The sequence below is a fragment of the Falco punctatus genome (genome assembly GCF_963210335.1).
Source record: "Falco punctatus genome assembly, chromosome: 17".
Lineage (NCBI taxonomy): Eukaryota > Metazoa > Chordata > Aves > Falconiformes > Falconidae > Falco > Falco punctatus.
Genome location: NC_137597.1, coordinates 2,326,473 through 2,345,862, shown reverse-complemented (window position 1 = coordinate 2,345,862; position 19,390 = coordinate 2,326,473). Strand labels below are relative to the sequence as shown.

The 19,390-nt window shown below is 66.8% G+C and overlaps 3 protein-coding genes across 4 annotated transcripts; 2 read left to right on the top strand and 1 right to left on the bottom strand.

Moving 5' to 3' along the window:
* Nucleotides 1-1,007: 1,007 nt before the first annotated feature.
* On the bottom strand, nucleotides 1,008-4,567 carry TMEM167B (transmembrane protein 167B). 2 transcript variants are annotated; one of them, XM_080367495.1, is made up of 3 exons: nucleotides 4,443-4,567; nucleotides 2,897-3,028; nucleotides 1,008-1,701 (listed from the first exon to the last, which is right to left on the bottom strand). In XM_080367495.1, the coding sequence occupies exons 1-3, from the start codon at nucleotides 4,450-4,452 to the stop codon at nucleotides 1,568-1,570; spliced, it is 276 nt and encodes a 91-aa protein (XP_080223621.1). In that variant the 5' UTR covers nucleotides 4,453-4,567; the 3' UTR covers nucleotides 1,008-1,567. The 2 variants fall into 2 exon arrangements, with proteins under 2 accessions (XP_080223621.1, XP_080223622.1); XM_080367496.1 differs by having other exon boundaries at nucleotides 1,008-1,645; nucleotides 4,443-4,566.
* A 1,023-nt stretch (nucleotides 4,568-5,590) lies between these two features.
* GPR25 (G protein-coupled receptor 25) lies at nucleotides 5,591-8,550 on the top strand. Its single transcript, XM_080367494.1, has one exon. It carries the CDS (start codon nucleotides 6,601-6,603, stop codon nucleotides 7,861-7,863), a length of 1,263 nt encoding a protein of 420 aa, XP_080223620.1. The 5' UTR covers nucleotides 5,591-6,600; the 3' UTR covers nucleotides 7,864-8,550.
* A 2,493-nt stretch (nucleotides 8,551-11,043) lies between these two features.
* Nucleotides 11,044-18,619, top strand: INAVA (innate immunity activator). The gene is made up of 8 exons (XM_080366996.1): nucleotides 11,044-12,074; nucleotides 12,529-12,650; nucleotides 12,745-12,864; nucleotides 13,638-13,869; nucleotides 15,460-15,513; nucleotides 15,599-15,998; nucleotides 16,444-17,020; nucleotides 17,945-18,619. Exons 1-8 carry the CDS (start codon nucleotides 11,918-11,920, stop codon nucleotides 18,035-18,037), a joined length of 1,755 nt encoding a protein of 584 aa, XP_080223122.1. The 5' UTR covers nucleotides 11,044-11,917; the 3' UTR covers nucleotides 18,038-18,619.
* Nucleotides 18,620-19,390: the final 771 nt, after the last annotated feature.

Genomic DNA, 19,390 nt, shown 5'->3' with positions numbered 1-19,390 from the left:
CGCCGCCATTTTATAGCGCGGCCGCGCGGGGCACGACGGGAACAGCGTGGCGCTGCCCCGCCCAGCTGCAGCGCGCCCCCTGGAGGCGGGAGGACCCCCCCCAACGGCCACGCGCCTGCGCGGGCACCGCCCCCCCACTGCTGGGGGGGAGGGGGGCGTGTGTGCGGTGTGTGGACGCGTGTCTGTGTGCGTGGGGGTGTGTAATGTGTGCACGCGTGTCTGCGTGGGTGTGCTGTGTGCACACGTGTCTGTGATGTGTGCATGCATGTCTGTGCGTGGGTGTGCTGTGTGCACATGTGTCTGCATGGGAGTGCAATGTGTGCATGCCTGTCTGCTATGTGTGCATGTGTGCCTACATAGGAGTGCGATGTGTGCACGCGTGTCTGTGTGGGTGTGATGTGTGGACACTTGTCTGTGCGTGGGTGTGATTTGTGCACACGTGTCTGTGATGTGTGCATGCATGTCTGTGCGTGGGTGTGGTGTGTGCACATGTGTCTACACGGGAGTGCAATGTGTGCATGCATGTCTGTGCGTGGGGGCTGTGTGTATGTGTGTGTGTGTGTCTGTGGGTGCCTCTGGGTGTGCACATCTGTGTATGTGGGGGTGTGCGTCTGAGCACATGTATAAGCATGTACACGGACACACGCACAGCAGCCCCACATGCTCATGCTGTGCACACGCAGCCCCCCTTTGCACTCACCCTCCGGCTGTGCCCGGCGTCACACGCATGTGCACACCACAGTCCCAGCCTCCCACTGCCACCCCCAGCCACACGTGCGTGGCCTTGCACACCCCTCCCCGGCAGCAGCACATGATGTGCACGCCTTGCACGCTCACCCCCCCGTGCCCCACACTGAGCGGCTGAAGCACTCCTGGCCCTGTGGGGCAAGAGGAGCCAGCCCTGCAGCCCCCCACCCTGGAGCCCCTCGCCCCACAGGACCCCCACCCCATGGGAGCTGGCCCCACAGCCCCTCGCCCCATGGCCCCCCCAGGAAGGGAGCCATTGCTGCCCACAGGGGAACCCCCACTTTATTTGCACATTGTGGTCCAGCATTTACCAGCCGGGGGGTTACAAATGCCGCAGCTGCGGGGGAGACCCCCACCAAGGGACCCTGCACGCTCCCAGGGATGTAGGCAAATCCCGCTGGTGAGGAGGGTCCCTGCCCGCCCCCGGCCCCCCCAGTCCCCCCAGCAGGAGGCTGCACCATCCTCCATGAGCTGCGGCGGCCACAGTCCTGCCAGGACAGTGTTCGGCATGGGCAGAAGGCGCTCAGGGGGTACAGCCGGATCCCCCCCCTCGCCGAGGGGCTGGCAAACTGAGCCCCTCGCCCGCGGCCCCACTGCGCAGCCGGGAACTCATGTTCCAGCAGCTCAAAGGTGGCCCGGTGGCACCCACGGCCGCTGGGCCCTGCCGAGGGAGACGAGGTGGGTTTAAGCCGGGTGCCGGGCCATGGCGTGTCCCCAGGGATGCCACAGGCAGGGTCCAGGCTGGTGGCAGGGTGGCTGGGGTCAGTACCAAGGTCGCTGGTTGTCGGCGCCGTTACCGGCGGGTCCCCACGGGGTCACTTCACCACCAGGACGTAGAAAGCCATGAGGACGCAGGAGACGGCCACAGCCACGTGCAGGCGGGTGCCAATGACAGCAGCTGGGGGGTCAGGGCAGAGTGGTGTGAGCCAGGGTGGGTGCAGAAGGTGCCCTGGGCTGGGGTGAGACCCCTGTATCCTCATTCTGGTGCCCAGTGTCCCCCATCCCAGACCCCTGTGTCCCTACCCTGGCACCCAGCATCCCTACCCCGGACCCCTGTAACCCCATCCTGGATTCCTGTGTCCCCAACCTGGCACCCAGCATCCCCACCCCAGACCCCTGTAACCCCACCCCAGACCACTGTGTCCCCACCTTGGAGCCCAGGGTCCTCATGCCAGACCCCTGTAACCCCACCCCAGACCCCTGTGTCCTCACTTTGGAGCCCAGCATTCTCACCCCAGACCCGTGTCCCCACCCTGGAGCCCAGTGTCCTCATCCCGGACCCCTGTAACCCCACCCTGGAGCCCGGCATCCTCACCCCAGACCCCTGTGTCCCCACCCTGGAGCCCGGCATCCTCACCCCAGACCCCTGTGTCCCCACCCCAGACTCCCTTAACCCCATCCCAGACCCCTGTGTCCCCACCCCAGACTGCCTTAACCCCATCCCAGACCCCCGTGTCCCCAACCTGGCACCCAGTGTCCCCACCCCAGACCCCTGTAACCCTATCCCGGACCCCTCTGTCCCCAACCTGGCACCCAGCATCCCCATCCCAGACCCCTGTGTCCCCACCCCAGACTCCTGTAACCCCATCCCAGACCCCTGTGTCCCCACCCTGGAGCCCAGCATCCCCACCCCAGACCCCTGTGTCCCCACCCCAGACTCCCTTAACCCCATCCCAGACCCCTGTGTCCCCACCCCAGACTGCCTTAACCCCATCCCAGACCCCCGTGTCCCCACCCCAGACTGCCTTAACCCCATCCCAGACCCCTGTGTCCCCAACCTGGCACCCAGTGTCCCCACCCCGGACCCCTGTAACCCTATCCCGGACCCCTGTGTCCCCAACCTGGCACCCAGCATCCCCATCCCAGACCCCTGTAACCCCACCCCAGACCCCTGTGTCCTCACTTTGGAGCCCAGCATTCTCACCCCAGACCCGTGTCCCCACCCTGGAGCCCAGTGTCCTCATCCCGGACCCCTGTAACCCCACCCTGGAGCCCAGCATCCCCATCCCACACCCCTGTAACCCCATCCCGGACCCCCGTGTCCCCACCCTGGAGCCCAGCATCCTCACCCCAGACTCCCTTAACCCCATCCCGGACCCCTGTGTCCCCATCCTGGTGCCCAGCGTCCCCACCCCAGACCCTGGCTCACCCTTGTAGAAGACGCCCCAGACGCCACGCTTCTCGGAGAGCAGCCAGGCCTTGAGCCGCGGCACCTTCCGCAGGTAGGCGCAGGTGCAGACCAGCAGCAGCCCGAACACCAGCAGCCCATCCAGCGAGTACACTGCAGGGACCCTCAGTGGGGCCAGCCCCCCCCAAACGGACCCAGGCCCCCAGCTCCCCCCAAAAGGGACCCAGGCTCCCTACCCAGGCCCCCCAGCTCCACCCTAGATGGACCCAAACACCTCCCAGGCCCCCCGAAAACAGACCCAGGCCTCCCCAAGGCCCCCCAGCATTCCCCAAAGGGCCCCAGGCCCCCCAGCTCCCCACCCAGACACCCCCAGCTGCCCCAAAAAAGGGCCCAGGCCCCCAGCTCCCCTCCCCAGCCTCACAGCTCCACCCTAAACAGCCCCAGCCCCACCTCCCCTGGCCCCCCAGCAAAGGACCCAGCCCCCCACCTCAGCTCCCTCAAAAAGGGACTCAGGTCCCCAGCTCCCCCTCAAACCAGACCCAGACCTCCCCCAGGCCCCCTAGCTCCCCACCCAGACACTCTTCTCCCACTCCCCCCAAAAGGAGCCCAGGCCCGCAGCTCCCCTCCCCAGCTTCCCAACTCCCCCCTAAACAGACCCAACCCCATGACCCCTGGCCCCCCAGCTCCCCTCCCAGGCCACCCAGATCCCCCCTAAACAGACACAGTCCCCCCCTCCTCCCTGGCCCCCCACCTCAGCTCCCTCAAAAAGGGAACCAGGTCTCCAGCTCCCCACACAGGCCCCCAGCTCCCCTCCCTGGCCCCCCAGCTCCCCCCCAAACGGACCCAGGCCCCCATGTGGCCCCCTAGCATAGGGTCCAGACTCCCTGCTCCCCACTCAGGACCCCAACTGCTAAATGAACCCAGATCGCCCCCCAAAGGAACCCAGGACCCCAGCTCCCTGCCCAGATCCCCCTAGCCCTGCCCCCTACTAGTAAAAGGGACCCAGGACCCCAGGCCCCCCACCTCCCCCTAAAAGGGCCCCAGGCCCCCAGCTCCCCCACAATTGGATTCAAGCCTCCCAGCTCCCCACACAGACCACCCCAGATGCCGCAGAAGGGGCCCAGGCCTCCAGCTCCTCTCCCAGGCCCCCCAGCTCCACCCCAAACTGACCCAGGCCCCCCAGCTCCCCACACAGACCCCCCAGCTCCTCCCAAAAGGGCCACAGTCCTCCAGCTCCCCACACAGGTCCCTCAGCTCCCCCCAAAAGGGGCCCAGGCCTCCAGCTCCTCTCCCAGGCCCCTCAGCTCCACCCCAAACTGATCCAGGCCCCCCAGCTCCCCACACAGATCCCCCTGCTCCCCCCCAAAGGGCCACAGGACCCCAGCTCCCCACACAGACCTCTCATCTCCCTCAGCTCCCCCAAAAAGGGGCCCAGGCTCCCAGCTCCCCACGCAGACCCACCCAGCTCCCCCCTCCAGGGACCCGGCGCCTGAGCGGACAGTGACACCCCCCCACCCCCCGTCCCCGGGGCTCCCTGAGGTGCCCGAGCAGCCGTGTCGTCCCTCACCGTTGGTCATGGCGGCGGCGGAGCCCCCCGGCGCTCCCCGGCCCCGCGGCGCTGCGCACGCGCGGCGCCCCTTCCCCCTCCGCCGCCAGCGCGACACCGGAAGCCGCAGGCGCGGCCAGTCGCGCGCCGATGGCGCCAGGCACGGGCAGCCGACGGCCGAACCGCCAGGCGGGGAAATCGAGCCGGCCTGCGGGAGCAGGCGACCTCAATCGAGCGCCTATGGCAAGGGGCAGTGTCAGTATAGCCCAGTACTGGCCCCACTCGCCCCACCAGCCCCCGTGCACCCGGCCCCCCACTAAGCCCCAGAAACTACCAGTGCACCCAGTGCGCTCACCCTCTGTGGGGGGACACCCCATTCCAGTCCCCCAGTGACCCCCTGTCCTCCCAGTAACACCCCGGTGCACACAGTCTCTGCACTGGTTCCCAGTGACCTCCATGTTCCCCAGTAACTCCCAGAGCACCCAGTTCCCATCGCAGCTCTCCCAGTAACTGCCAGTGCCCCCAGTAATCCAAGGTTCCCCAATAACCAGTGCCGCCAGTAATCCCCCCAGTAACTCTGTGTGCCACACAGTCCCCACCCCAGTCCTCCCATAAGCCCTGTCACCCAAATGACTCCCAGTGCACCCAGTCTGCCCCCCTCCACCCACCAGGCTCACCCACCCACCCTTCTACCCACTCACCCACCCACCCACCAACACACCACCCATGTGTCCATCCCTCCACCCATTCATGTCCTTCCACGTACCCACCATCCCCCCCTGCATCCACGTGTCCATGGGCGGTTGGGACAATTGGGTTGGGATGGTGGACCAGGGGTGGCCGAGGGAGGCGGCGTGGCAAGGATGGGTCAAGGGATGCTCGAGGGTGGCTGGGCCATGGGGACAGCTGGTGCCAGGCTGCTGGGACACCCAGGTCAGGAGATGGTGGGGCCATGGGGACATATGGGGCCAGGCTGATGGGACACCCAGGTCAGGAGGTGGCCGGGCCATGGGGACAGCTGGTGCCGGGCTGCCGGGACACACAGGTTAGAAGGTGTCCAGGCCATGGGACAGCTGGTGCTGGGCTGCTGGAACACCCAGGTCAGGAGATGGTGGGGCCATGGGGACATATGGGGCCAGGCTGATGGGGCACCCAGGTCAGGAGGTGTCCAGGCTGTGGGGACAGCTGGTGCCAGGCTGCTGGGACACCCAGGTCAGGAGATGGTGGGGCCATGGGGACATATGGGGCCAGGCTGCTGGGGCACCCAGGTCAGGAGGTGTCCAGGCTGTGGGGACAGCTGGTGCCGGGCTGCTGGGACACCCAGGTCAGGAGGTGTTTGGGCCATGGGGACAGCCATGAGGACCTTCCTGGTCCCCATGTGCTGCAGCAGGAGCTGTAGGTGGTGGTGGGGCCGGACCCCCTGCGGGCAGATGGGAGCAGGAGCTGGCTGGCAGGGCTGGGGGCTGCCCTGAGACCCCCTGGCAGACTCGGCTGCCCCAGCTGGCACATGGGAATGGCACCCGGCGCTGTTATTCCGGGAGAGCTCGTGGCCGGGGGCCACTGCCTGGCGCCCCCGGGGTGGTGGGATCCCATGCGCCGGTGCCTGGGATGAGCTGGCAGAGCCGGGGTGGCACCGGGCAGCGCTCGCACACCCCAACTGGCACCTGCCCTGGCGCTCACTGGGGGGAAAAAAACATAAAATAAAGGCTTTCATCTGGTTTTCTTGATGCAAATGTGCCAGATGGGGACAGCGGTGGGGATGGAGATGGGGACAGGGATGGGGACAGGCACAGGGATGGGGACAGAGTTGGGATGGGGATGGCAATGGGGATGGGGACAGGCACGGGGATGGGGACAGGGTTGGGACGGGGATGGGGTGGCGCTGGCTTGGGCTGACAAGGGACAGAGCGTAGCCACGGTGGGAGAGTTGCAGGGCAGTGTGTTTGGTAGTGGTCCCATCACACCCCAGATGCAGGCTGGTGTCCACCCAAGGCCTTCAGCCATCTCCTGGTGGCACGGAGCCTTCCTCCACCCCCCTGGTCTTCCTCTCCCCCCTCCTCTTTTGGGGGGTTCTTTCTTCTCATTGTGGTTTTTTTTTTTCTGTTTCCAAAATTAAACACGCTTCCCCTCCTGCCCCTTCCACCCTGCAGCCCTTGCCCCATTGGGAAGGAAGTGCGAGATGCTGTTTTTGAGCAGATATCAAATCAACAACCCGACCGCTGGGTGCGGCAAGCACCACCCTGGGCACTGGGGAGGGCACCTGGCCACCGCCATGGCTCCCGAGGAGCTCTCCGGCTCGGCTGACTACGATTACCCACCGGTGACCAACGTGATGGTGAACGAGGAGGTCTTCTCCAGGTGGGAGGTCTTCTTCACTACTGTCTTCATCCCCATCCTCTACACCTTCATCTTCCTCCTCGGCCTCGTGGGGAACCTCTTTGTCATCATGCTGATGGCCAAGAAGAGCGGGGGCAAGCGGGTGGTGGACACCTTCGTGCTGAACCTGGCGGTGGCTGACATCATCTTCATCTGTACCTTGCCCTTCTGGGTGGTGGCAGGGGCGCAGGGGAACCGCTGGCTGCTCGGTGAAGGGCTCTGCAAGGTCAGCAGCTATGCCATCGCCGTCAACCGCTGCTCCAGTATCCTCTTCCTCACTGCCCTCAGCATGGAGCGCTACCTGGTCATTAGGAAGGTGTTGGACACCAAGATGGTGGGTTCCCAGAGGTACATCCGCATCACCTGTGCCATCATCTGGACTGTATCCCTCCTCCTGGGTGCCCCATCCCTGGTGTACCGGCGCCTGGATGGAGACGACTGCTGGGATGAAGATGGAGAGGACTTCAGCCTGGCCATGGTCTTCCTCACCTTCCTCCTGCCCTTGGGGATCATCACCTTCTGCTACTGCTCCATTTACTGCCGGCTCCAGCGCCACATCCGGCTGGGCAGGGGCGTCCAGCGCTCCCACCGCGCCATCATCACCATCGTCGCAGCCTTCCTCTGCTCCTGGCTGCCCCTCAACACCTGCAAGGTCCTGCTCTTCTTCCTTGCCAAGGGGATGCTGGTCCTGTCCCAGGGGCAGGAGGTGGCCCTGAGGTGGGTGGTGGCCAGCAGCACCTGCCTGGCCTTCGTTAACAGCTGCGTCAACCCCCTTGTCTATGCCTTGATGGACGGGCGCTGCCGCCCCCGATGTCCCTTCTGTCCCTGCGCACTGGGGACGGGTCCCAGCACGGCTGCCCCCTCCTCCACCACTGACTCCAGCCTCCTCTTTGGTGGCCGCATCTGGACCAAGACCCCCGCTGGCCCCCGGCACAGGGCTGGGACTGAGCTCCAGCTGGCACCGGGGGTCCCACGGGGCCACCCCGGGGTGAATACCCCCCCATGCTCCCCAGCGGCCCCGGGTGCCACCGTGGTCCCCGCTGTCCTGCCTGGTCCCCAGCTTTAATCCAGGTCCAGCCCCCCCAGTGAGATTCCCGAGGGAGCAGCACCCCATCCCAGCCCCAGCCCTGAGCAGGCAGGATCTGGCCTCAGGACAACCCCCTTCCTGCCCCATCGCCCCCCCACCCCGAGATGCTCTTCATAAGGGATGGCTTCAGGAGCAACAACCTGGTTTTAATCCAAATTTAATCCCAATTAATAAAACTTACCCCTATGATGAACAATGTATTTTAGTCTTTGAGCTGTTTTTACCACCCGTGGGGGGGAGAGGGGGGCTCGGCGCCAGTGGGGCTGCCAGCAACTCTGCCTGCTGCAGGGACAGAAAAAACCCTTTTTTTTCTCCAAATCTGCCTTTTTTTTTTGCTCTGCTGGGGTCTCTGTGCCGCTGGGCGAGGGGTGGCTGCATCAAAGATGGGGTCTGTCCCATCCCCCGCCATCACAGGGACATCGGGATGCTCTGGGGGGGGGGGCGGGTGCTGAGGGGGCTGTGGAGGTGCAGGGCACCGCTGCTCTGCCTGTGCTCCTGCCTGCAGCTGCCTGCGGCTGCCTGCTGTCTGTGCAGCGAGCGCCTCTCCTGCCTGCACCCTGCCTGCCCCTCACTGCTCCCTGCCTGCACGCTGCCTGCTCCTGACTGCTCCCTATCTGTGCCCTGCCTGCACCCTGCCTGCGCCCTGCCTTCCCGTAACTGCTCCCTGCCTGCGCCCTGCCTGCCCCTGCCTGCCCCTGCCTTCCCCTAACTGCTCCCTGCCTGCGCCCTGCCTGCCCCTGCCTTCCCCTAACTGCTCCCTGCCTGCGCCCTGCCTGCCCCTGCCTGCCCCTGCCTTCCCCTAACTGCTCCCTGCCTGCACCCTGCCCGCCCCTGCCTGCGCCCTGCCTTCCCCTAACTGCTCCCTGTCTGTGCCCTGCCTGCCCCTGCCTGCCCCTGCCTGCACCCTGCTGGCACCTCTCCTGCCTGCACCCACCCGCACCCATGCTGTCTGACTGCTCACTGCTCCTCTCCTGCCTGCAGCATCTCCCCTGCCTGCCCCTGCCCGCCCCCTGCCCGCCCCCTGCCCTCTCATCCCGGTCCCCACAGGCCGCGGGACCGTCCCGCCGGCTGAGACAGACTTTCCACCACCTGCCCCTGGCAGCCCAGGATGTGGCCAACCCGTCTGTGCCCTGATTCATCTCGCTCTGCACCGGCAGCTGTGGCAGCGGCGTTCCCACGGCCTGGCACAGCCCTGGCACAGCTCTGGCACAGCTCTGGCCCTGCCCTGGCACTGCTCTTGCACTGCCCTGGCACAGCCCTGGCACAGCCCTGGCACTGCCCTGGCACAGCTCTGGCACAGCTCTGGCACTGCTCTGGCACCGCCCTTGCACTGCCCTTGCACTGCCCTGGCACAGCTCTGGCACTGCCCTTGCACTGCCTTGGCACAGCTCTGGCACAGCCCTGGCACAGCCCCGGCACAGCTCTGGCACCACCTTTGCACTGCCCTGGCACAGCCCTGGCACAGCCCTGGCACAGCTCTGGCACAGCTCTGGCACCACCTTTGCACTGCCCTGTCACAGCCCTGGCACAGCTCTGGCACAGCTCTGGCACAGCTCTGGCACCACCTTTGCACTGCCCTGGCACAGCCCTGGCACAGCTCTGGCACTGCCCTGGCACTGCCCTGCTCTGCCCCTCACCTGTCTCCTCCTGCCTGGGGACAGGGACAGGACAGGTTGCCTCTGCTCCCAGCGGGTTCCTGCCCTGGGAAGGGACGGTGGCAGCAGTGCCAGGGTGGCAGTGCCAACCCCATTGCCCTGCCCGTGCCACCAGGCTCAGGTCCCTGCTGGCCCTGGCATTCTGGGGCCACCAGCCCTGGGGGAGATGCCCCAGCCGTGGGCCATGGCAGGGATGGGGACAGTGTCCCTGTGCCCGGCCTGGCCCTGCACAGCACCAGGGATGGAGCCAGCACCCAGCACTGTGCCGTGGTGTGCCATGCCATGCTGTGCCGTGCCGTGCTGTTGCCATGGTGTGCCGTGCCATGTCACACAATACCATAACATACTGTTCTATCTCATATCATGCCCTACTATGCCACACCACATCATGCCATGCCATGCCACGCCACATCACACCACACTGTGCCATGCTATGCCATACCATGCCGTGCCGTGCCAGGCCAGGCCATATGATACCATACCATGCCACACTGTGCCACGCTACACTGTACTTTGCCATATCACCCACAAAGTGCCAAGCCATACCAAGCTGTGCAGAACCATACTGAGCTGTGCTGAGCCGCGTCGAGCCATATGGCACTGTGCCATGCCATATTGAGCTGTACCAAACCGTACTGAGGTATGCCATGCTGTGCTGAGCCATGCCAAGCTGTGCCAAGCCATGTCAAGCCATACAGCACCACGCCGTGCCATATTGAGCCATACCAAGGCATGCTGTGCAGTGCCAAGCCGTGTCAAGCCGTGCTGAGCCGTGTTGAGCCATACGGTGCCATGCCGTGCCATATTGAGCCATACCAAGCCGTGCTAAGCCATGTTGAGCTGTGCCAAGCTATGTCAAGCTATGCCGAGCCACGTCAAGCTGTGTCAAGCCCTGTGGAGTCATCCAGCGCCATGCTGTGCCATATCGAGCCATACCAAGCCGTGCTGAGCTGTGCTGAGCCATGTTGAGCCGTGCTGAGCCATGTTGAGCTGTGCCATGCCATGCTGAGCCATGTCAAGCCGTGCTGAGCCATGCTGAGCCATCCAGCGCCATGCTGTGCCATATCGAGCCATACCAAGCCGTGCTGAGCTGTGCTGAGCCATGTTGAGCCGTGCTGAGCCATGCTGAGCCATCCAGCACCATGCTGTGCCATATCGAACCATACCAAGCTGTGCTGAGCTGTGCTGAGCCATGTTGAGCCGTGCCAAGCCGTGCCATGCTGTGCTGAGCCATGTCAAGCCGTGCTGAGCCATGTTGAGCCATCCAGTGCCATGCTGTGCCATATTGAGCCATACCAAGCCGTGCCAAGCTGTGCTGAGCCGTGTCAAGCCGTGCTGAGCCATGTTGAGCCATCCAGTGCCATGCTGTGCCATATTGAGCCATACCAAGCCGTGCCAAGCTGTGCTGAGCCGTGTCAAGCCGTGCTGAGCCATGTTGAGCCATCCAGTGCCAAGCTGTGCCATATTGAGCCATACCAAGCCGTGCCAAGCTGTGCTGAGCCGTGTCAAGCCGTGCTGAGCCATGTTGAGCCATCCAGTGCCATGCTGTGCCATATTGAGCCATACCAAGCCGTGCCGAGCCGTGCTGAGCCGTGTCAAGCCGTACGGTGCCATGCCGTGCTGTACTGAGCTGTACCAAGCTGTACTGAGCTGTGCCGTGCCAAGCCGTGCCATGCCGAGCTGGTGGGCAGGCCCTCGCCGTTGCCGCCGCCGTGGGGCAGAGGCCGGGGCGCGTGGGGCGGCATGGGCGCGGGTGGCGGCGGCTGGGGAAGGTGTTGCTCACCCGCTCCTCCCCTCCGCCTCAAGTCAAAACACGTCCCCGTGTCCTGGGTGCAGCAGAGCCGGCAGCGGCGGCGAGCGCCCAGGTAAGGCATCGCCCCCCGGCCCCGCCGCGGACCCCCCGGGACCCCGCACCCCTCCCTGCCTCGGTTCCCCAAGCCGCCCCGCATCCTGCTGGGGGAAACTGAGGCACGGCAGGGGCCACAGCAATGCAAAAGCAGAGGCAAGGACACCCCCCCCTCCCACCCATTCCCCCCCCCAGGAGCAGGGGGTGCCGGGGATGAGCCCCTTTCCCAGGGCCAGCAGCCACCCCCACTCCGGGAGCTGCCTCCAGCCCAGACGGAAAAGAAATCAAAAGTGGGAGAAACTGGGAGAGGCGCCCAGCGAAACCGGCCGGGGCGGGAGCAAGGCCCCCCCCAGCCCCCCCGCCGTACCCCGACCACCTTTGCCCCCGGGATGGGTCTCACCCAGGCACCACGCACGTGTTCGCACACCTTTGTTTATCGTAGGACCTACAAGAAGGCAGGGAAAGCAAACACGGCCTCGCCTTCCTCCCCCGCCGCCATCGCCATCGCTGGGCGGCCGGCAGGGACGGGGCGATGCGGGGGGCTGGGGGGAGCGCGGGCAGGGGGGCACCCATGGGTGCTGCCTGGGGGGTGGCGAGGGGACAAGGCTTCTCCCTGCTGTCGCCCGTAGGGTCCCGGCCCGGCATGGGGGAGGTGAGCGACACCGACAGCGGGATCATGCTGCACTCGGGTGAGCGCTGGGGGGGTACTGGGGGGGGGGAGGTCCCGGGGTGCCCCCGTGCCCCCCACGTCCTCTCGCTGGGCTGAGAACGGGGCACTTGGGTGCACAGGGCTGCCCTGGGGACACCCAAAAGCTCCTTGAGGGTGGGGAAATGGGGGGTTCCCCTGTTTGAGGGGGGGCACCCAAGCGTGGCGGGGAAGCGGGGGGGGGGGGCAGACCGGCTTTGACTCAGCCGGATTTCACTCCGGGATGGCTGAGTCAGGGTGAAACCTTCCCTGTGCCCCCCCCCCCCCCCCCCCCGTGCTGGGAAATCACGGCTGCCCCAGGGGAGCTGGAGCACCCATGGGTGTTGTTGTTGGGGGGGCTCACGGCTGCTGGGGGAAACTGAGGCAGGGAGACTGGGGTGGGGAGGGGGAGGGGGGGGTCTGGGTGCATCTCAGAACATCCGTCCGTCCGTCCCCAGGCCCCGACAGCCCCGTGTCGCCCCTGAAGGAGCGGGCGCAGGCAGGGCGCAGGCAGCAGGCGCTGGAGGCTCGGCTGGAGGGCTGCGTGCAGGAGCTGCGGCGGCTCTGCCTGCGCGAGGCGGTGAGTGGGGGGGGGACGGACCCCTGCCTGACCCCCCCTGCCTGACCCCCCTGCCCCACGCCAGCAGCTCAGTGTCCCCGGGCCGCCCCCCCAGGAGCTGACGGGGACGCTGCCCTGCGAGTACCCTCTGAAAGCTGGCGAGAAGCCCCCCAAGGTCCGGCGCAGGATCGGTGCTGCCTTCAAGCTGGATGAGACCCTCGTTCTGCACGGGGCGGTGAGGGGCTCGTCGCTGTGCAACCGCGGTGGGGGGCATCCCTGTGGTGGGCAGTGGGGACCCCACCAGTGTGCAACTGGTGTGGAGGGGCATCCCTGGGGTGAGCGGTGGGGACCCACCAGTGTGCCACTGGGGTATCCTTGTGGTGGGCAGTTGGGACCCCACTGGTGAGCAACTGGGATGGGGGCGTCCCTGGGGTGGGCAGTGGGGACCCCGCTGGTGAGCAACTGGGATGGGGGCATCCCTGTGGTGGGCAGTGGGGACCCCGCTGGTGAGCAACTGGGATGGGGGCATCCCTGTGGTGGGCAGTGGGGACCCCGCTGGTGAGCAACTGGGATGGGGGCGTCCTTGGGGTGGGCAGTGGGGACCCAGCCAGTGTGTAACTGGGGTGAGGGGCATCCCTGCGGTTGGGAGTGGGGACCCTGCTGGTGAGCAACCGGGGTAGGGGGCATCCTTGGGGTGGGCAGTGGGGACCCTGCCAGTGTGCAACTGGGATGGGGGCATCTCTGGGGTGGGTGGTGGGGACCCCACTGGTGTGCAACTGGGATGGGAGCATCCTTGGGGTGGGCAGTGGGGACCCCGCTGGTGTGTAACCGGGGTAGGGGGCATCTCTGGGGTGGGCAGTGGGGACCCCCCTCCAGCCCAGCCTGGAGCCACGGAAGATGTCCAAGCGTCACCCAGAGATGTCCCCATCCCCATCCCATCTTGTGCCTGGCTAGTGTGCAAGCATGATGGGGGTGGCAGCGTGCTGAGCGTGTCCCCTCGGTCCCCAGGACCCACTGAGCGCCCTGGAGCGGGACCTGGCGCTGCAGCTGCAGATCGCCAAGGCTGCCCGCCGCCTCTGCCGGGAGGAGAACATCAGCAAGCGGCTCCGCAAGCGCCGGCAGACAGCAGCGCTGCTGGAGGAGCAGAAGCTGAAGGACCTGGAGAACATCCTCAACCAGCGACGGCTCCTGGCTGGCCGACGGCCTTTGCCTGCTGGTGCTGGAACCAGTGCTGCTGAGGGTGAGCCCCCCTTGTGCCCCCCCGGCTGGCGGTGGCTCGGCTGGGGGATGCTGGTGGTCAGGGAGGCAGAAATGGGTGCAGCTTGCTTGGGTGTCATTGGTGACTGCACCCCAGTATGCCATCCCTGGCACGTGGCACCCCAGTCCTCCATCCCCAGTGAACACACTCCCCAGGTGCCCCCCCATATGCCATCCTTGGTGAACACACCCCGTTTCCCCATCATCTGATGAGTGCACCCCTGTGGATGCATCCCAGTTCTCCATCCCCAGTGAATGCACCCTACTGGGTTCCCCCCAGTGTGCTGTCCCCAGTGAATGCACCCCAATTCCCCATCCCCGGTGAATGTACCCCCCATAGATGCACCCCAACACACCATCCCTGGTGAATGCACCCCAATTCCTCATCCCTGGTGAATGTACCCCCCCTAGATGCACCCCAACACACCATCCCTGGTGAATGCACCCCAATTCCCCATCCCTGGTGAATGTACCCCCCCTAGATGCACCCCAACACACCATCCCTGGTGAATGCACCCCACTGGGTTCCCCCAGCGTGCTGTCCCCAGTGAATGCACCCCAATTCCCTATCCTTGCTGAATGCACCCCCCTAGATGCACCCCAACACACCATCCCTGGTGAATGCACCCCAATTCCCCATCCCCGGTGAATGCACCCCCCCTAGATGCACCCCAACTTACCATCCCTGGTGAAGGCACGACTCTGAGAGCCCCCTGAATACCATCCCTGGTGCATGCACCCTGGTGAATGCACCCCAATCCCCACACCCCCAGTGAAAGCACCCCGATATGTTCTCCCTGATGGGTGCACCCCACTGAAGGCACCCCAGTACTTCATCCCAGCTGACTGCCCCCTCATGCATGCACCCTGACATGCAGCCCCCAGTGAATGCACCCCAATGCTTCATCCCTGGTGGCTGCATCCTTGTGAGTGCACCCCAAAACTTCATCTCCAGTGCATGCACCCCAATACACCATCCCTGCTGGAGACACCCTCATTAATGCACCCCGATACTTCATCCCCAGTGATTACACCCCAGTGCACCATCCCTGCTGTATGTACCCCTAAGAATGCACCCCAAAACTTCACCCCTGCTGGTTGCACACCATGTCTACCCCCCAATCCGCCATCCCCAGCAAATGCACCCCAATGGGTGGCAGGATTTGGCCCCGCTGCGGTGTCCCCCTCCTGGTGGCAGCCATCCAGGTGGGTCCCCACTTGCCCCCGTGCGTGCCTCGGCTCTGTCCCCATGGGACTTCTGCGTCCAGCCGTCCCCAGGGACCAGGGACATGGTGGTGGTGGCTTCTTCCCTCCTGGTGCCCCCAAACCTGGCCGGCTCCCCTCCTCCTGCCCAGCCTGGGCAGGCTGGGAGCTGCCTGCAGCGCCGGCAACGCAGCTCGGCAAAGCCGGCCTGGCCGGTACCGCCACTGTCCCGGAGCGTGTCGGGACAGGCGGCGTGGGAGAGGGAGAGCGGAGGCCTCCGGGGACGCGCTGGGTGGCGGCGGGTGCCCTGGGAGCGTTTTGGCACCAGCACCGGCACCGGCACCGTTCTCACCTGTCCCCTGCCCCGCAGAGCTCAGCGCCTCGGACGAGAGCTCCCTGTCGGATGCCGTCCTGCTGGAGGAGGGTAAGGGGGCTGCGGGGGCAGGGGGGACACACCGGGGTGACCCCCCGTGTAGGCCCCCCATCCCAACCCTCCATCTCTCCCACAGAGGAGACACGGCTACCAGGACCTGCCACCCCACGGGGGTCCCCGTCCCCCGAGGAGCCCCCCGAGGGGGAGGGGTCAGGGCCCCCGCCGGCCTCCTCCAGCCCCTGGTGCGAGACCAGCCTCGACAGACCCTACGAGAAGGCCAAAAAACCTGGCTTCGACCCCGGGGATGGGGAAACCCGGGGGTCCCGGTGCTACCCCGGGTCCCCACCAGCCATCCCTGCTACCCCCTTGGCCCCCGGCAGCCCTGACCCCACAGCCTCACTGGCACCCAGGACGGGGGACGTCCCCCCCTACCGCTTTGTCCCCATCAGGACCCTGGTGCTGTGCCGGCAGGCGGGCTCCAGCGCTCCCAGCACCCCGGAGCCATCGGGCCGGCGAGGACAGTCCCAGTCCCTGAGGTATGTCCTGTGCCTGGGGAGGGGGGACACAAGGGCTTCTGCAAGGGAGGATGGAGACAACCCCATGGGAAGGAGGATGGAGATACCCTCATAGAGATGATGGAGCTAAGCGCATGGGGAGGAGGAGGAGGGGGGAGATAATCCCATGGGGAGGATGGAGATACCCTCTTGGAGATGATGGAGCTAAACCCATGGGGAGGAGGCGGAGGGGGGAGATAATCCCATGGGGAGGAGGCTGGAGATAGTCCCAGGGAGAGAAGATGGAGCTAACTCGCTGGAGATGATGGAGCTAACCCATGGGGAGGCTGGAGCTAATCCCGTGGGGATGCCTCACCCTGCACCCACAGGGTGCTCAGTCCCATGTCCCCCCCCTTCCCACACCCCCGGCCTTTTGGGTGAGCGGCAAGGGGAAGGGGCCGCCTCAGCTGCAGCCCCCTGCCCGCAGGGTAGAGGCGTGCTGGCAGCCCGGCGAGCCGCGGGGCCGCAGTGCCGTACCCCGCCGGCGCCCCACGTACTACACAGTGACGGTGCCCACCGCCTGCATCCCGACCCCCGGCCCCACCTGCCGCTCCGGCTCCGACGACAGCATCTCCGACCTCTCCAGCATCTCCCACGCCACCTCCCCGGGCAGCAGCAGCCCCGACGTCTCCTTCCCACGCCCCAAAGTCCCACCACCCCTCGCCGAGCCGGGTTACTACCCCCGCGGTGCCCACCGGTTCCTGCCACCTGCCAGCCCCCCAGCTTTCCTCTACGAGCAGGATCTGGCCCCCTTACGCTACCAGCGCCTGGTGCCCTCGCACAGCCGCATCGTGCGCACCCCCTCGCTCAAGGACTACGCGCCGGCCGGGGGTCGGGGGCTCTCCAAGGCGGCTGTGACCGAGGAGCTCAAATCATGGCACCAGCGTGCCCGGCTGCGGGGTGCCCGTCCCCACTCCCTCGACCGGCAAGGGGCCTTTCGGGGACCCCGTGGTGGGACCACCAGGGACGTGCCCATCACCCGTGGAGTCCTGCCGCGGACTCAGGTAGGGCATTGGGTGCTGGGATGGGGGTCGGGGTGTGGGAGAGTGGAGGGCAACATGATGCCCATTCCCCTATGGTGACCCCCTGGGTGCTCCCCTGTGGGTGACTGGGTGACATGAGTTGCCACCCTGAGGTGGTTCATGGGTAAGTGGCTCTGGTGGGGTCCCATGAGGGTCCCCAGAGCAGGCATAGGGTCCTGAGGGGATCCATGGGGAAGAACTGGGGTCCCATGAGTTTCCCTTGGGGCAGGACGGGGGACCCCTAAGGGTCCCTGGAACAGGACTGGTGAAGGTCTCGTGGGACAGGGCCAGTTCCCTAAGGGGGTCCCTGGGACAGGCCCAGGGTCCCAGAAAGGTCCCTAGTGCAGGAATGGGGTCCTGAGGAGGTCCCATGGCCAGGACCAGGGTCTTCTGAGGGTCTTGGGCACAAGACCAACATCTCTCAAGGCTTTCTGGGGCCGGATGAGACCCTCTGATGGTCCCTCTGGGCAGGTCCAGGGTCCCATGAGCAGGATCCAGGGTCCCACGAGGGGTGCTGGGGCAGGCCAGGATGCTGAGGGGGTCCCTGGGTCAGGGCTGGGGTCCCACGTGGGTCCCTCCAGTCACACCCAGCATCCCACGGACAGAACCCAGGGCCCCACGCGGGCTCAGCAGCGGGGTGCCCCTGGGCAGGAGGGTCCCTGCAAACATTTTGGGGGGTGGCTCCCCTCCACCTGGGGGGTCCCGCTGGGATGGGTGCAGGCAGCACAGCGTGGCACACCGTGCCGGGATGGTGGCACCCATGGCACAGCCAGGGCCCATGCCGGGCAAGCCAGGACCTGCAGCCGTGCCCCCCCCCCAACACCCCCTGCCGCGGGATGTGCCCCCTGGGGTGCTGCCCGGTCCAGGGTGGGGTGCCGGCACCCACAGGCTCCTTCTCCCACGCAGGCGCCCCCGGTACGTGTCCTGCGGCGCTCGGCGGACGGCGTGCCCGTGCAGGTCTACGTGCCTGAGAATGGCGAGATCGTCACACAAGTGTGAGCGTGGGGACCCCCACCCTCCGGGGGGCACAGCCTGGCTGGGCCAGGGCCAGGGCCGTCCCACGCCCCTCCCCCCCCCCCCATCCCCCCCCCGTATGAAGACACGGGTGGGAGGCACAGCCGCCCCCCAGCGCTCCTGGGGTGTGCGGGGCTGGGACAGGGTGGCTGGGGCTGGCCCCCACCCCCGTGTCCCCTCGCTGGCACTGTGACCCCGATGCTGATGGTGCCACCGTGATGGGGGGCATTGGTCTCTAATAAAGGTGGTCATTGAGGTGCTCCTGCCCTCGCCAGCCTCGGGATGTGTCACCTCTGTGTCCCCAGCCCTGTCCCTGGCGGGGTCACCCCTCCCCTGGATCCAGCAGTGGGTTGGCATTGCCAGGATCGGGCCCCGGGGGCTGGGGGTCCGGCCGTGCCTCTGTGGGCTCGGGATGGGGGGGCAGGGCAGGGGTGGGGGGAGGGGAAGGCGGGCAGGGGGTGGACATGAAGGGTGCAGGGGAAGGGGTGCGAGGGGGGAGAAATAAGGGGTGCAGGGGAGGGGAAGGGGTGCTGGGGAGGGAAATGATGGGGAGCAGGGGGGCAGGGAAGGGAGGGGGCTCGGGGGCTGTGAAAGGCGGGGGACAGGGCAGGGGGTCCAGGCAGGGGTCCAGGCAGGGGGACAGGGGGACAGGGCAGGGGGACAGGGCAGGAGTCCGGGCAGGGTGACAGGGCAGGGTGACAGGGCAGGGGGACAGGCAGGGGGACAGGGCAGGGGGACAGGGCAGGGGGGCAGGGCAGGGGTCCGGGCAGGGGGACGGCAGGGGGACAGGGCAGGGGTCCGGGCAGGGGGACAGGGCAGGGGGACAGGGCAGGGGGACAGGCAGGGGGACAGGGCAGGGGTCCGGGCAGGGGGACAGGGCAGGGGGACAGGGCAGGGGGACAGGCAGGGGGACAGGGCAGGGGTCCGGGCAGGGGGACAGGGCAGGGGGACAGGCAGGGGGACAGGGCAGGGGTCCGGGCAGGGGGACAGGGCAGGGGGACAGGGCAGGGGTCCGGGCAGGGGGACAGGGCAGGGGGACAGGCAGGGGGACAGGGCAGGGTGACAGGGCAGGGGGACAGGGCAGGGGGGCAGGGCAGGGGTCCGGGCAGGGGGACGGCAGGGGGACAGGGCAGGGGTCCGGGCAGGGGGACAGGGCAGGGGGACAGGGCAGGGGGACAGGCAGGGGGACAGGGCAGGGGTCCGGGCAGGGGGACAGGGCAGGGGGACAGGGCAGGGGTCCGGGCAGGGGGACAGGGCAGGGGGACAGGCAGGGGGACAGGGCAGGGGGACAGGGCAGGGGGACAGGGCAGGGGTCCGGGCAGGGGGACAGGGCAGGGG